Source organism: Mustelus asterias, chromosome 5, assembly GCF_964213995.1.
Source record: "Mustelus asterias chromosome 5, sMusAst1.hap1.1, whole genome shotgun sequence".
Lineage (NCBI taxonomy): Eukaryota > Metazoa > Chordata > Chondrichthyes > Carcharhiniformes > Triakidae > Mustelus > Mustelus asterias.
In genome coordinates this window covers 9,706,046-9,721,944 of record NC_135805.1, presented here as the reverse complement: position 1 = coordinate 9,721,944, position 15,899 = coordinate 9,706,046, and the positions used below count along the sequence as shown (strand labels likewise).

Below are 15,899 nucleotides of genomic sequence, written 5' to 3'. Positions count from 1 at the left end.
AAGTCCATCTGCCACTTCTCCGCCTAGTCTTGCATCCTATCTATATCCCTCTGTAACTTCTGACATCCCTCCAGGCTATCCACAACCCCACCAACCTTCGTGTCGTCGGCAAACTTAACAACCCATCCCTCCACTTCCTCATCCAGGTCATTTATGAAAATGACAAACAGCAAGAGTCCCAGAACAGATCACTGGGGCACACCACTGGTGACCGACCTCCATTTAGAAAAAGACCCATCTATACCCACTGTCTGCCTCCTTTGGGCAAGCCAGTTCTGGATCCACAGGGCAGCAGCCCCTTGGATCCCATGCCCTCTCACTTTTTCTAGAAGCCTTGCATGGGGGACCTTATCGAATGCCTTGCTATAATCCACATAAACCACATCTACCGCTTTCCCTTCGTCAATGTGTTTAGTCACATTTTCGAAGAACTCCACCAGGCTCGTAAGGCACGATCTGCCTTTGACAAAGCCATGCTGAGTATTCTTGAGCATACTAAACCTCTCTAAATGCTCATAAATAGATTAGTGGGTAACAGAAAAGGATGCAAAAGCTTATTGTAAAAGTATAAAGAGCAAGCAAACTAAGGGTTGACCAATTAGGGAAAAAAATAATTTCTTTTTGTGGAGGCAGAGGGCATGGCTGAGGCACTCTGAGTATTTTGCATCTGTCTTGAAGTTCTGTATTTTAATTACTTCTCTTACCTGAGGATTGCTATGTTAACTTGCCATTGTTATATCTCGGAGACAATTTATGATGTACCTTCATTTAGAATGTTGCAAATAGCACTGACAACTCAAAAATGTTGAGCTCCAAGTATTACATGACAGTCCATAATCCCAGAGCGCATTAGTTACCCATGCATGCTTTGTGCCTGTGACTCAAATATCCCGATTTTACCTGTTTCTCAGTAAGAATCCCAATTTTACCTGCTTCTCAGTAAGAATTCTGATTTTACCTGCTTCTCAGTAAGAATCACTCGACCAAGCAGCTGATTCTCAAGACCCTTAATGGTTACAGTGAAGTCAATGATTGATGTCTTGGCACTGATTTCTGGAGTGTAGGCAGGGTTAGGGAGTTTTGTAGTAATGTAGAACATGAATCCAGCCATTACATCAGTTTCTTTATCTCCCACTTTCACCTGCAAAAACAATCAATAAAAATATTTATGTTTGAGAAAGAGACATGTTGCTGAAATTTTGCACCTTGCACTCAACAGGGCAAACACCAGAATATCAAATTACAAACAATTATAAGAATTTGTACAAAAGGAGAAAGGGTGCTGATTGGTTGACAAGTTGGCTCTGTTTGGCTGAAGAGTTGCCACGGAGAACTTTAGGCTCCCCAAGCTCCTGGGTAATTCCAATGAGAGTGTAGGCGAACATGCCAGGGGCAGGACCAGGATACTTAAAGATGATATGCCAACTTGGTGAAACTACAGCACAGCACCACATCCATGCTAAACAGCAGAAACTGCATGCGACAGACAGTCAGAGCTCAGTGACCCCACAACACATGAGTCAGATCAAAGCTCTGCAGTCGATGAATGGTGTTGGACAATTAAAACAACTAACTAAAGGAAGAGGTTCCACAAAAATCACCATCCTCGATGATGGGGAGGCCAGCACATCAATCATAAAAACAACAATGTAGCATTTGCAAACCCCTTCAGCCAGAAGTTATTGACAGCGCTATCAAGTGGCACTTACTCAGCATTAACCTGCTCACTGACACACTGTCTGGGTGTGACTCAGTTCCTGACAGCCTTGACTCAAACATGGACAGAGCTGAATGCCAGAGGTGAGGTGAAAGTGACTACCCTTGACATTAAGGCAGCATTTGACCAAATGTGGCATCGAGGAGCCCTGGCAAATCTAGAGTCAATAGGAATCAGGGGGCAAACTCTCCACTGGTTGGAATCATACCTTGCACAAATGAAGATGGTTGTGGTGATTGGAGATCCATCATCTCAGCTCCAGGACATCTTGCAGGAGTCCCTCAGGGTAGTGTCCTCGGCCCAACCATCTTCAGCTGCTTCATCAATGACCTTCCCTCCATCATAAGGCCAGAAGTGAGGATCTTCACTGATGACTGCACAATGTTCAGTATCATTCGTGACTGCTCAGACACTGAAGCAGTCCATATCCAAATGTAGCAAGACCTGGATAATATCCAGCTGACAAGTGACAAGTAACATTTGCGCCACACGAGTGCCAGGAATGAGAGGATCTCTAACCATCGTCCCTTGATATTAAATGGCATTAATACTCCACTATTAACATCCTTTTGGTTAGCATTGACCAGAAACTGAACTGGACTAGCCATATAAATATTGTGGCTATAAGAGCACGTCAGAGCTAGGAATCCTGTGGTGAGTAACTCACCTCCTGACTCCCCAAAGCCTGTCCACCATCGACAAGACACAAGTCAGGAGTATAATGGAATAGTCTCCACTTGCCCGCATGAGTGCAACTCCAGCAACACCCAGGAAGCTCAACACCAACCAGGACCAAGCTTGATTGCTACCCCTTCCAGAAAAATTCAACCTCTCCACCACCAACAAATAGCGGTGCAGTGATTACCATCTACAAGATACACTGTAGGAACTCACTAAGGTTCCTTCGGCAGCACATTCCAAACCCACATCCACTACCATCTAATTGAAGTATATAAGATGCTAAAGGGATTGACAGGGTAGATGTAGAGAGGATGTTTCCCTTTGTTGGACTTTCTGGAACAACAGGCCATAGTTTTAGGCTAAGGAGTGACAGATTTCAAACAGAAGTGAGGAGGAATTACTTCACTCAACGGGTGGTGAATCTGTGGAATTCTCTACCCCAGAGTGCAGTGAACACTGGAACACTAGACAAATTTAAGGAGAAGATAGAGAGGTTTTTAATTAGCAGAGGGATGAAGGGTTAAGGGGAGTGGACAGGAAGGTGAAGTTGAGGCCGAAATGAGATCAGCCATGATCGTATTATTTGGCGGAGCAGGTTTGAATGACCGATCTCTGGTTCTAGTTCTTATGTTCATAGGATAATCCCCTCATTTCAGGAATCAGTCGAGTGAACCTTCCCTGAACTAAGTTCACTTTGAAGGTGTTACAGGCTAATAGGCTGGAGGAAATAGATGTTCGGAGGGAGGATGTCCTGGCAGTTTTGAATAAACTGAAGGTCGATAAGTCCCCTGGGCCTGATGAAATGTATCCTAGGATTCTTTGGGAGGCAAGGGATGAGATTGCAGAGCCTTTGGCTTTGATCTTTGGGTCCTCGCTGTCCACGGGGATGGTGCCAGAGGACTGGAGAATGGCGAATGTTGTTCCTCTGTTGAAGAAAGGGAATAGAAATGACCCTGGTAATTATAGACCGGTTAGTCTTACTTCGGTGGTTGGTAAATTGATGGAAAAGGTCCTTAGAGATGGGATTTACGACCATTTAGAAAGATGCGGATTAATCCGGGATAGTCAGCACGGATTCGTGAAGGGCAAGTCGTGCCTCACAAATTTGATAGAGTTTTTTGAGGAGGTAACTAAGTGTGTTGATGAAGGTAGGGCAGTTGATGTCATATACATGGATTTTAGTAAGGCGTTTGATAAGGTCCCCCATGGTCGGCTTATGATGAAAGAGAGGAGGTGTGGGATAGAGGGAAAGTTGGCCGATTGGATAGGTAACTGGCTGTCTGATCGAAGACAGAGGGTGGTGGCGGATGGAAAATTTTTGGATTGGAGGCAGGTTGCTAGCGGAGTGCCACAGGGATCAGTGCTTGGTCCTCTGCTCTTTGTGATTTTTATTAATGACTTAGAGGAGGGGGCTGAAGGGTGGATCAGTAAATTTGCTGATGACACCAAGATTGGTGGAGTAGTGGATGAGGTGGAGGGCTGTTGTAGGCTGCAAAGAGACATAGATAGGATGCAAAGTTGGGCTGAAAAATGCCAAATGGAGTTTAACCCTGATAAATGTGAGGTGATTCATTTTGGTAGGACTCATTTAAATGTGGATTACAGGGTCAAAGGTAGGGTTCTGAAGACTGTGGAGGAACAGAGAGATCTTGGGGTTCATATCCACAGATCTCTAAAGGTTGCCACTCAAGTGGATAGAGCTGTGAAGAAGGCCTATAGTGTGTTAGCTTTTATTAACAGGGGGTTGGAGTTTAAGAGCCGTGGGGTTATGCTGCAACTGTACAGGACCTTGGTGAGACCACATTTGGAATATTGTGTGCAGTTCTGGTCACCTCACTATAAGAAGGATGTGGAAGCGCTGGAAAGAGTGCAGAGGAGATTTACCAAGATGCTGCCTGGTTTGGAGGGTAGGTTTTATGAGGAAAGGTTGAGGGAGCTAGGGCTGTTCTCTCTGGAGCGGAGGAGGCTGAGGGGAGACTTAATAGAGGTTTATAAAATGATGAAGGGGATAGATAGAGTGAACGTTCAAAGACTATTTCCTCGGATGGATGGAGCTATTACAAGGGGGCATAACTATAGGGTTCGTGGTGGGAGATATAGGAAGGATATCAGAGGTAGGTTCTTTACGCAGAGAGTGGTTGGGGTGTGGAATGGACTGCCTGCAGTGATAGTGGAGTCAGACACTTTAGGAACATTTAAGCGGTTATTGGATAGGCACATGGAGCACACCAGGATGATAGGGAGTGGGATAGCTTGATCTTGGTTTCAGATAAAGCTCGGCACAACATCGTGGGCCGAAGGGCCTGTTCTGTGCTGTACTGTTCTATGTTCTAAATCTAATGCATTGCTGTCTTTTCTTAAATAAGGAGACCACCACTGTACATAGTACTCCAGATGTGGTCCCACCAATATCCCACACAATGGCAGCAAAACATCTTCCAGGTTACCTTTGCTGACTTCATTTGTCCCAGCTACACGTTACCCATCTACATTTGTCACAAGCTTTAGCCACCTTTGCTGCATTAGGTTTTTCACACTGACATTTTTACACAGTGCTTGTACATGGCTCGTGCCTCGTATATGTTGTGATATGCCTGACAACTGCAAGGTTCATACAGAAGACCAATCCTAAACACAGTTTGCTAGGTTTGGCTAACCTAACTACTGTGGCAGTAGTTAAAGCTACATACAGAGCTTGTAGACTTTACTGTCCTGCAAATATCCTATTTTACTTCCGAGAACTTCAAGACATTTTGTCTTTGCTTTTCAAGAGGATCTTTTTGATAAGCTTTAATAGGTGTTGTGGGTCTTCTAAAGTGGACCATATCTTAGTAGGATCCTTTTGCTATTCTTCTGATAGTCCAGATGTGTTTAAACTATGAAGCCCTTCATTGCCTATTGCAATTTAAGTTCTGACAGCTTGATTGTCCAGTTTGGCAGAGTTCCTTGAGGCAGTGTCTAGAATTATGTCTGGAGGAGTCCCTCATCGTCATGAGCTCCACATTGTCCCAATCACATGATTTCTGACCATAAGAGATTGGGCAATCTCATAGAGAGACACAAAGTGGATGCAAAAGCAGTATCTCAGTCAGGGAAGCATGCAAACCTCCTTCAGTAGTTTGGATCAGTCTGCTCAGAGTATTGTTACTGATATCAATGGAATACATGAGGAGCTGCATACCTTTAACAGGACTGTTATACTATTGGCCCAGCAGTTGCTGGGTTCGACAACTGCTGTGTACCAACAACCAGTCCCATCAACCTCACCTGAAGGCCAACCCAGGGCTGTGCAGGTCACTGAGTAGGGAAAGGTACTGAGAGTTCCCCAACACCCTCACCTTCCCAGGCATTCCACCAGGCTCTTGTCAGCTCCACATGTGCCACTGACCATGGCTGCCCATGCAGAGATGCAGCGGTCACAGTCCGGAGGAGGTCCGTAACGGGTACCTGCAGACTGAGGCTGGCCACAATGCTCCTTATTGCCATTTAGACAGAAGTGAGCAGCCTGCCTCCACCTCCTCTGAGGCAACACGGAGGGTACTTCATAGGAATGTGAAGTGTACCGCCTCACCTCAAGCATTTATGGGTTCACCTTCGAGCCAGCCACTGACCTGCATTGATGGCTGACATAGCTAAGGGAGTTGGGAACTTCTTAGTATGAAGTTGTCACGTCTGCTGCCAGGAAACCTTGCAAACATATAAAGGAAGACTGCTGTGGCTGCAAACCACCTGTACAATTACCAAGTGGACAGGTTTCTGTTTGTTGAAAAGAAGCAATGGTGACATGACTTTTTCACACAGTGAGTGCTTGGGATCTGGAATTCACGTCTGACAGAGGCAACATATCATCATGGAGTATTGTTTGTGGCCACAGAAACACCTATCTATTCTTCTTATAAATTAATCCCCTATAACTATCGTATTCCCACACTTTTTTACTCCTCCCCAGTGCAGCAGAGCCAACTTTGTTGCATTGAATTTAGGTGTTGGTTCTTTCCCCCAATGGGTCCCAGAGTGGTATATCCATTTTGCAGGGGGATAGCCACAGGAGTTTCCTGCACTGTCTACCTAGTCCTCTTGCTCTGCCTGGTGGTCACCCATTCCTTTCCTGCCTGTGGGTTCTTAGCCTTCCGTGTGACTACCTCTCTATATGTGCTATGCACGCTAATCTCTGCCTTGCGGATTCTCCACAATGAACCCAGTCACCATTCCACCGCCAAAACTTGGACTTCCAGGAGCTGCAGCTGGAGACACTTCCTGCACACATGCTGGCCCCAGGCACTGGAAAAGTTTTAGCTTCCCACATAGAGCAGGAAGAGCACACCATGGTTTTGAGTTATCCTGCAATGATTTACCCCTTTGAATTAAACCTTTTGGAAGAGACTTAAAATTAAATAATATCACATGTAAATGTCTCGTGCATAGAACATAGAACATAGAACAGTACAGCACAGAACAGGCCCTTCGGCCCACGATGTTGTGCCGAGCTTTATCTGAAACCAAGGTCAAGCTATCCCACTCCCTATCATCCTGGTGTGCTCCATGTGCCTATCCAATAACCGCTTAAATGTTCCTAAAGTGTCTGACTCCACTATCACTGCAGGCAGTCCATTCCACACCCCAACCACTCTCTGCGTAAAGAACCTACCTCTGATATCCTTCCTGTATCTCCCACCACGAACCCTATAGTTATGCCCCCTTGTAATAGCTCCATCCACCCGAGGAAATAGTCTTTGAACGTTCACTCTATCTATCCCCTTCATCATTTTATAAACCTCTATTAAGTCTCCCCTCAGCCTCCTCCGCTCCAGAGAGAACAGCCCTAGCTCCCTCAACCTTTCCTCATAAGACCTACCCTGCATATAGCATTTGGGAATAATTGTGTATCTTATGGCTTTTGTTTATTTTTTTTGGTGTCATGAGAAGACCTTGGCGGGTAAGATTAAGGAGAATCCCAAGGCTTTCTACAAATATGTCAAGAGTAAAAGGATGAGATGTGAAGGCATAGGACCCTTAAAAGGTGAAGGGGGAAAAGTTTGTGCGGAACCGTTAGAAATGGCGGAGGTGCTTAATGAATACTTTACCTCGGTATTCACGGTGGAAAGGGATCTGGGTGGTTGTACTGCTGGTTTGCGGTGGACAGAAAGGATCGAGCATGTGGACATAAAGAAAGAGGATGTGTTGGAACTATTGAATGGCATCAAGGTTGGTAAGTCGCCGGGACCGGATGGGATGTACCCCAGGTTACTGTGGGAGGCGAGGGAGGAGATTGCGGAGCCTTTGGCGATGATCTTTGCATCGTCGATGGAGACGGGAGAGGTTCCGGAGGATTGGAGGATTGCAGATGTGGTCCCTATATTCAAGAAAGGGAACAGGGACAGCCCGGGAAATTACCGACCGGTGAGTCTAACCTCAGTGGTTGGTAAGTTGATGGAGAGGATCCTGAGAGACAGGATTTATGATCATCTAGAGAAGTTTAGTATGATCAAAAGTAGTCAGCACGGCTTTGTCAAGGGCAGGTCGTGCCTTACGAGCCTGGTTGAGTTCTTTGAAAATGTGACCAAACACATTGACGAAGGAAGAGCGGTGGATGTGGTCTATATGGACTTCAGCAAGGCGTTCGATAAGGTCCCCCATGCAAGACTTCTTGAGAAAGTGAGAGGGCATGGGATCCAAGGGGCTGTTGCCTTGTGGATCCAGAACTGGCTTGCCTGCAGAAGGCAGAGAGTGGCTGTGGAGGGGTCTTTCTCTGCATGGAGGTCAGTGACCAGTGGAGTGCCCCAGGGATCTGTTCTGGGACCCTTGCTGTTTGTCATTTTCATAAATGACCTGGATGAGGAAGTGGAGGGATGGGTTGGTAAGTTTGCTGACGACACCAAGGTAGGTGGTGTTGTGGATAGTTTGGAGGGATGTCAGAAGTTGCAGCGAGACATAGATAGAATGCAAGACTGGGCGGAGAAGTGGCAGATGGACTTCAACCCGGATAAGTGTGTGGTGATCCATTTTGGCAGATCCAATGGGATGAAGCAGCAGTATAATATGAAGGGTACCATTCTTAGCAATGTAGAGGATCAGAAGGACCTTGGGGTCCAGGTCCATAGGACTCTTAAATCGGCCTCGCAGGTGGAGGATGCGGTCAAGAAGGCGTACGGCGTACTAGCCTTCATTAATCGAGGGATTGAGTTTAGGAGTCGGGAGATAATGCTGCAGCTTTATAGGACCCTGGTTAGACCCCACTTGGAGTACTGCGCGCAGTTCTGGTCACCTCATTACAGGAAAGATGTTGAAGCCATTGAAAGGGTGCAGAGGAGATTTACAAGGATGTTGCCTGGATTGGGGGGCATGCCTTATGAGGATAGGTTGAGGGAGCTTGGTCTCTTCTCCCTGGAGAGACGAAGGATGAGAGGTGACCTGATAGAGGTTTACAAGATGTTGAGAGGTCTGGATAGGGTAGACTCTCAGAGGCTATTTCCAAGGGCTGAAATGGTTGCTACGAGAGGACACAGGTTTAAGGTGCTGGGGGGTAGGTACAGAGGAGATGTCAGGGGTAAGTTTTTCCCTCAGAGGGTGGTGGGTGAGTGGAATCGGCTGACGTCGGTGGTGGTGGAGGCAAACTCGTTGGGGTCTTTTAAGAGACTTCTGGATGAGTACATAGGATTTAATGGGATTGAGGGCTATAGTTAGGCCTAGAGGTAGGGATATGATCAGCGCAACTTGTGGGCCGAAGGGCCTGTTTGTGCTGTGGCTTTCTATGTTCTATGTGTCACAAGTAGGCTTACATTAATACTGCAATTAAGTTACTGTGAAAATCCCCTAGTCACCACACTCCGGCGCATGTTTGGGTACACTGAGGGAGAACTTGGCATGGTCAACGCACCTAACCAGCATACCTTTCAGACTGAAAGAGCACCCGCAGGAAAACCATGCAAACACAGGGCGAATGTACGAACTCCGCACAGACAGTGGCCCAAACCAAGAATTGAACCGGGGTCACTGGCATTGTGAGGCAGCAGTGCTAACCACTGTGCGAACCATCGTGTCACTGTGCCACCCAGATGGTTGACAGTAGAACTTTAGTTCAATTACAACTGTGAAGCAAAAGTTGGACTTTGTGATGGTTGTGACACATTTTTACTAAATTAGCTCACCTTAAAGGACGTTCCAGATTTGATGAAGTTTTTCTCTAACACATTATCCAGTGCAGGATCCAACTCTTCCTGCACATCTTCCAAGAGCAAAGGGCGTCCCAGTGACAACGAATCCTCCAAGTGATTCCGGAAATACTTATGATTAAGTGATGTTACCTTTGGAACAAAAGGAATGAAAGAAGGACACTGAGGGGACAGTAACATAGTGATAATGTTATTGGACTAATACTCCAGATACTGGACTAATACTCCAGAGACAAGAGTTCAAATTCCATCATGGCAGCTGGACGAATTTAAATTTAATCAAGGAACAAAAATCTAGGGGGCGATTCTCCCATCCCACTGTGCTAATCTTTTAGCGCAGTGGGGTGGGAGAATCCCACGGCGGGTGATGCACAGGGTTTGCACTTGCATTCCTGCCGCGATAGCTTCTCCCAGTGCCGGATTTCCGGCAGCGTTTGCTCCGCGCTGGAAATTGGTGGGGAGGTGGGGTAGGTATTTTAACTCTAACTTTAATATAATTTAAATGCAATTAGCAGGCCCGGGACTGAAGTCTCCAGGCTCACTAGCCTCTCCCATCCTCACCAGACTGTTTCACTCCAGTGGGGTTCACTGTAGCTCCCCACTTTTGGGGAGCTAGCGGCCCGAACCTGCTGGAGGATCGGGTGGTTGGGGATCGCCTCTGGGCATTGGCACCCTGGCCATGCCAGCCTATTCCCCTGGCACTGCCCAAGGGGCAAAATACCAATGCCCAGCGGCACCTTGGCACTGTCTTTAAGGCATGGGAAAGTGCTAAGTGGGTGGGGCATATGGGGGCGGGGCCTATGGAGGTGCGATCGGTGAGGATGGGGGGGTCCACTGCCACTCTGTAGTCAGGATTGGTGGGGGAAGGAGGGAGGGGCGATCGATGAGGATGGGGCGGGGTCCGCTTCCACTCTGTAGTCAGGATTGGTGGGGGAAGGAGGGAGGCCAGCGATCGATGTGTGCAGGGGGAGGAGGTCAGGGCTGTGGGGGTGGGGAATGAGGCTGGCCTGGGAATGGTCGGGGGTGGAGGGGGCCAGCAATCGGGCCGTGGCTGGGTGGAGGGGGGGGGGGGGGGAAGAGTCGGCATTGAGGGGTCGTGGGACTGGCTAGCAATTGAGCTGGCCAGCAATCGGGAGGCCAGTGCGGGGCCACTGCGCATGCTCCAATCTTGGCACTCAGTGCGCTGATTTCAACATCTCCAGCAGAAATAGGCCCCGGCCCCTGGAATTTAATGATATTCACGCTGGCGGCCTCTGCAGTGCACAGAGTGTGGGAGATTCTACTCTGAACACCCTCTGAAAAAACCCTGCGTGAATTACTCCAGTTTTTACACAAACTCGACACTTCAAATTTTTTGGGGAGAATTCTGGCCCTTCTTTCAGTAATAGTGATCTTAAAACTATTGGACTGTAAAAAAGATTTACTGCTCATGTCCTTTAGGGTAGGTAATCTGCCAGGCTGGCCTATATGAAGCAATGTGGTTCACTTTGTAATGACCTAGCCATTCAGTTCTATTCAAAGGTTACAAAAAAAAATCAATAAGAAGAAAACCAGATGAATCATTCAGCACTGGAAACAATAACGCAGAAGCTGCCCAGTCAACCCTGCAAAGTCCTTCTCACATCTGGGGGTTGTACCAAAAGTGAGAGAGCTGGCCTACTGCCTAATCAGGAAATAGGCTGACAATGTCATTCCTGACTCCTCCTCCACCACCATTCCTGGAGCTTACTGTACCATCAGCCAGGCAGACCAATAGAGGGGATGGTGGCACAGTGGTATACATTTGGAAGTTAAGAACATAAAAACTTGGAGCAGGAGTAGGCCATCTGGCCCCTTGAGCCTGCTCCACCATTCAATAAGGTCATGGCTGATCTTTTTGTGGACTCAGCTCCACTTACCCGCCCGCTCACCATAACCCTTAATTCAAAAAGCCATCGTTGCTTTTAAAAACATTCAACGAAGCCTCAGCTGCTTCACTGGGCAAGGAATTCCACAGACTCACAACTCTTTGGGTGAAGAAGTTCCTCCTCAACTCAGTCCTAGGGAGTTGCCCTGGGAGTCTTCAACAATGATTCTGGACCTATGAAGTCTCATGGCAATAGGTCGAATAAGGGCAAGGAAACTTCTGCTGATGACCACTGACCATCCTCTTTCAGTACCCCTCAATGTTGTAGGTACATGCACAGTGCTATTAGAGAAGGTGAAGGTGTCCCAAGAAAGGTTGAGTAGGTTGTTTCTATATTCATTGGATCTAGAAAAATACGAGGTGATCTTATTGAAACAAAAGTGATTGAGGGGCCTTGGCAGGTGCTGCTGGGAGGATGTTTCCCTTTGGGAGGGGGAATATAGAACTAAGGGACACTGGTTAAAAATGAAGGTGTCACAGTTAAGATTGTGATGTGGACAATTTTTTCTCAAAGGGTTGCTCTGTGGAATTTTCTTCCTCTGAGAGCAGTACAGGCTGAGTCATTATGTTCAAGGTTGAGATGTTTGATTGAGAATGGAGTTAAGGGGACAGATAATCTCACTGAGTTGTGGAGCAGGTTCGAGGGGCCGAATGACCTCCTCTTGCTCCTGATTTTTGTGTTCTCCTGCTTCCCTCCTGTCTGCCACTGAGTTCAATAAAGAAAGCTTCTGACCTTCAACAAATTGCACACGGCTGACTGGTCCATACCACCTTAACTGGAAATGAACCTGGCAGCTTGAGATTCCCATGTGCTGCTGGGTTCATCTTGAATGCAGGATGCAATTATAAAATGTTTCACACTAATGAATATTCATAGATGCAAATGTGTTACAGAATGAAGCTGCCACAGGCCAATGTGAGGAACAACATGCTATAAACACGGCGTTGACTGTCAGGAAGTTGGAATTTTGGCTCCTACCTAATTCAGACACCCCACATTTTGCTTTTCCCACTCATGCTGCCTTCAGCAAATCCCCGACAAAGCCTCTTCAGAAGCATATGGATGGGCTAAGTGAGTGAGTAAAGATTTGGCAGATGAAGTATAATGTGGGAAAATGTGGGGAATGCCCTTTTTTGCCAATTACCTTAAATCTCTGCTTCTTGACCCTTCCACCAATGGCAACTGTTTCTCCTGAGCTACTCTGTCCAGACTCCTCATGGTTTTCAATGTTTGGTCACAGGTTAAAATAAAGATCTCCCATTTATAGACTCAAGATGAGGAGGAATTTCTTTTCTCAGAGGATTGTTAATTTTTGGAATTCTCTACCCCAGAAAGCAGTGGAGACTGGGTCATCAAGCCTTAGTTAGACAAATGCTTGATCCACAAGGGAGAGAAGGGTTATGGGGGTACGGAGGAAAGTGAACGTGGAGCCATAATCAGATACCCATGATCATTTTAGATGGAAGAGCATACTTGAAGGGCCTGTCCTGGGCCTGAAGCTGGTGGTGAAGGAACCAACAAGAGGGATAAACCTCCATGACCTTACTCTCACCAATCCAGCTGTCACAGATAAATCTGTCCATGACAGTATTAGTAGGAGTGACCAATGCAAAGTCCTTCTGGAGACAATGTCCTGCTTTCACACTGAGGATACCCTCCATCAGAAGTTGTTCCTTGCTAAATGGAACAGATTCAGAATAGATCTAGCAGCATAAAATTGGGCATTCATGAGATGCAATGGGCCATCAGCTGCAGCAGAATTCTATTCAAGCCCAATCTGAAACTTCCTAGCCTGGCATATCCCTCACTCCACCATTAATATCAAGTTGAGTCCAACCATCGTTTAATGTGGTGTGTAGGAGGGAATGTCAGAAGCAGAACCAGGCATAGAGAGACTGACCGTGCTAAACTGTTGAAGCTATAGGACAAGACTTTATTTATGCTAACCAGCAAACAGCAAAGTGACCACACAACCTGCAGATCAAGTCAAAGGTCTGAGGTCCTGCCACATCCAGTTGTGAATAGTGGTGGACAATTGGCTGGAGGAGATGACTCAAAACCATTCCTCATCTTCAATGGTGGCTGAGCCCAGCACATCAATGAAAAAGGCAAGGCTGAAGTATTTGCATCCATCTTCAAAGGTAGGTAGGTATATTGTGAAGAGAACATAGATAGGTTGGGTGAGTTAGGCAAAAATCTGGCAAATGGAGTATAATGTGAGAAAATGTGAATTTGTCCATTAAGAATAAAAAAACATTACCTCCATGGTGAGAGATTGGAAAGCTCTGGATTTCAGAGGGATCGGGTGTCCTAGTGCTTGAACCACAAAAGGTTAGCGTGCAGCTACAGCAAGTAATTAGAAAAACTAATGTAATGTTATCATTTGTTGTGAGGAGATATGAATACAAGAAAAGTGAGGCTGCTTATACAAGGCACAGGAAAGACCACACCTGGAATACTGTGTTCAGTGTTGGTCTCTGCATTAAAGAAGGATGTGAATACATTGGAAGCAGTAAAGGAGGTTTACTAGACTAATACCTGGAAATGGAGAGGTTTATGAGGAAAGGTTTGACAGACTAGAATTATAACCTCTGTAATTTAGAAGAGTAAGAGACAACTTGATTGAAACATCTGAGATCCTAAGGGGTCTTGACAGGATGGATGTGGCAGGGATATTTCCTCTTGTGGGAGAATCTATAGCGAGGAGTCACTTGAAAAATAAGGGATCACCCATTTAAGACAGATGAGGCAAAAAAAACGTTGTGATAGTCATGAGTCTCTGGAACTCTCTCCCTCAAAAGGCGGTGGAAGCAGGTTCTTTGAATATTTTTAAGGCAGAGCTGGATAGATTCTTGATATAACAAAGAGGTGAAAGGTTATCAGAATAGGCAGAAATGTGGAGTTGAGGTTACAATCAGATCAGTCATGATATTATTAATGGTGGAGCAGGCGCAAGGGGTCAAGTGGCCTATTCCTGCTCCAAAACCATATCTTTCTATTTTCCTGCTGTCAAGTGGAACCTACTAAGCAATAGCCTGCTCACTAATGTCCAGTTTGGATTCCACAATGGCTACTCGCTCCAAAACTCATTCCAACCTTGGTTCAAACAAGGTCCAACCAGAACCTAAGAAATGTTGAAAGATTACAACCAATAATGGCAGATGGAGTTCAATCCTGATAAATGCGAAGTGATGCATTTTGGTGGGAATAATGTAGGGAGGAGCTACACGATAAATGGAAGAACCATAAAGGGTGTAGAGACGCAGAGGGACCTGGGTGTGCAAGTCCAGAGATCCTTGAAGGTGACGTCACAGGTGGAGAAGGTGGTGAAGAAGGCATATGGCATGCTTGCCTTTATAGGACGGGGCATAGAGTATAAAAGTTGGGGTCTGATGTTGCAGATGTATAGAACGTTGGTTCGGCCGCATTTGGAATACTGCGTCCAGTTCTGGTCGCCACACTACCAGAAGGACGTGGAGGCTTTGGAGAGAGTACAGAGGAGGTTTACCAGGATGTTGCCTGGTATGGAGGGGCTTGGTTATGAGGAGAGATTGGGGAAACTGGGGTTGTTCTCCTTGGAAAGACGGAGGATGAGGGGAGACTTAATAGAGGTGTATAAAATTATGAAAGGCATAGATAGGGTGAACGGTGGGAAGCTTTTCCCCGGGTCGGTGGTGACGTTCACGAGGGGTCATAGGTTCAAGGTGAAGGGGGGGAGGTTTAACACAGATATCAGAAGGACATATTTTACACAGAGGGTGGTGGGGGCCTGCAATGGGTTGCCGGGCAAGGTGGTGGAGGCGGACACACTGGGAACGTTTAAGACTTATCTAGACAGCTATATGAACGGAGTAGGAATGGAGGGATACAAAAGAGTGGTCTAGTTTGGACCAGGGAGCGGCGCGGGCTAATTGTTCTTTGTTTTTCGTTTCAAGGCTTCATTCTATGATCATCTTGCTGGTGCCAGTACAGAGCGAGACTGCGGATAGTTGGGAACCTGTCTCGGGGGCAGGGAATTCGTATGGTGTTCGTGGAAGTGGAAATGAATAGGGTTGGGAAGCATTTTCCGATCAGGGCCAGTGTGATCTCCTGGACTCGTTTCGATCGCCTCAGGGGGTCGGAGAGGAATTTCCCAGATTTTTTTTTCCCCATATTGGCCCTGGGGTTTTCACTCTGGGTTTTCGCCTCTCCCTGGAGATCACATGGTCTGGAATGGGGGGGTAGGGGTGAGTTAATAGGTTGTGATGAACAAAGCATCATAGCTGTGAGGGACAGCTCGGTGGATAGGATATTGGTATGTAGATAGGCTGGAAAATTGGGCGGGGATCCTGGATTCAGGATTCAATCCTGGACCGGCGCGGGCTTGGAGGGCCGAAGGGCCTGTTCCTGTGCTGTATTGTTCTTTGTTCTTTGTTCTTTGTT

General features: G+C 46.6%; 1 protein-coding gene across 1 annotated transcript in view; it reads right to left on the bottom strand.

Annotated features, from left to right (window-relative positions):
* LOC144493945 (dynein axonemal heavy chain 8-like) overlaps nucleotides 1-15,899 on the bottom strand; it is a 1,745,965-nt gene that overhangs the window by 291,391 nt on the left and 1,438,675 nt on the right. The window contains exons 78-79 of the mRNA XM_078213522.1: nucleotides 9,547-9,702; nucleotides 959-1,141 (exon numbers count right to left, since the gene is read on the bottom strand). Coding sequence (XP_078069648.1) covers nucleotides 959-1,141; nucleotides 9,547-9,702 — 339 coding nt within the window. The remainder of the gene's footprint in view (nucleotides 1-958; nucleotides 1,142-9,546; nucleotides 9,703-15,899) is intronic.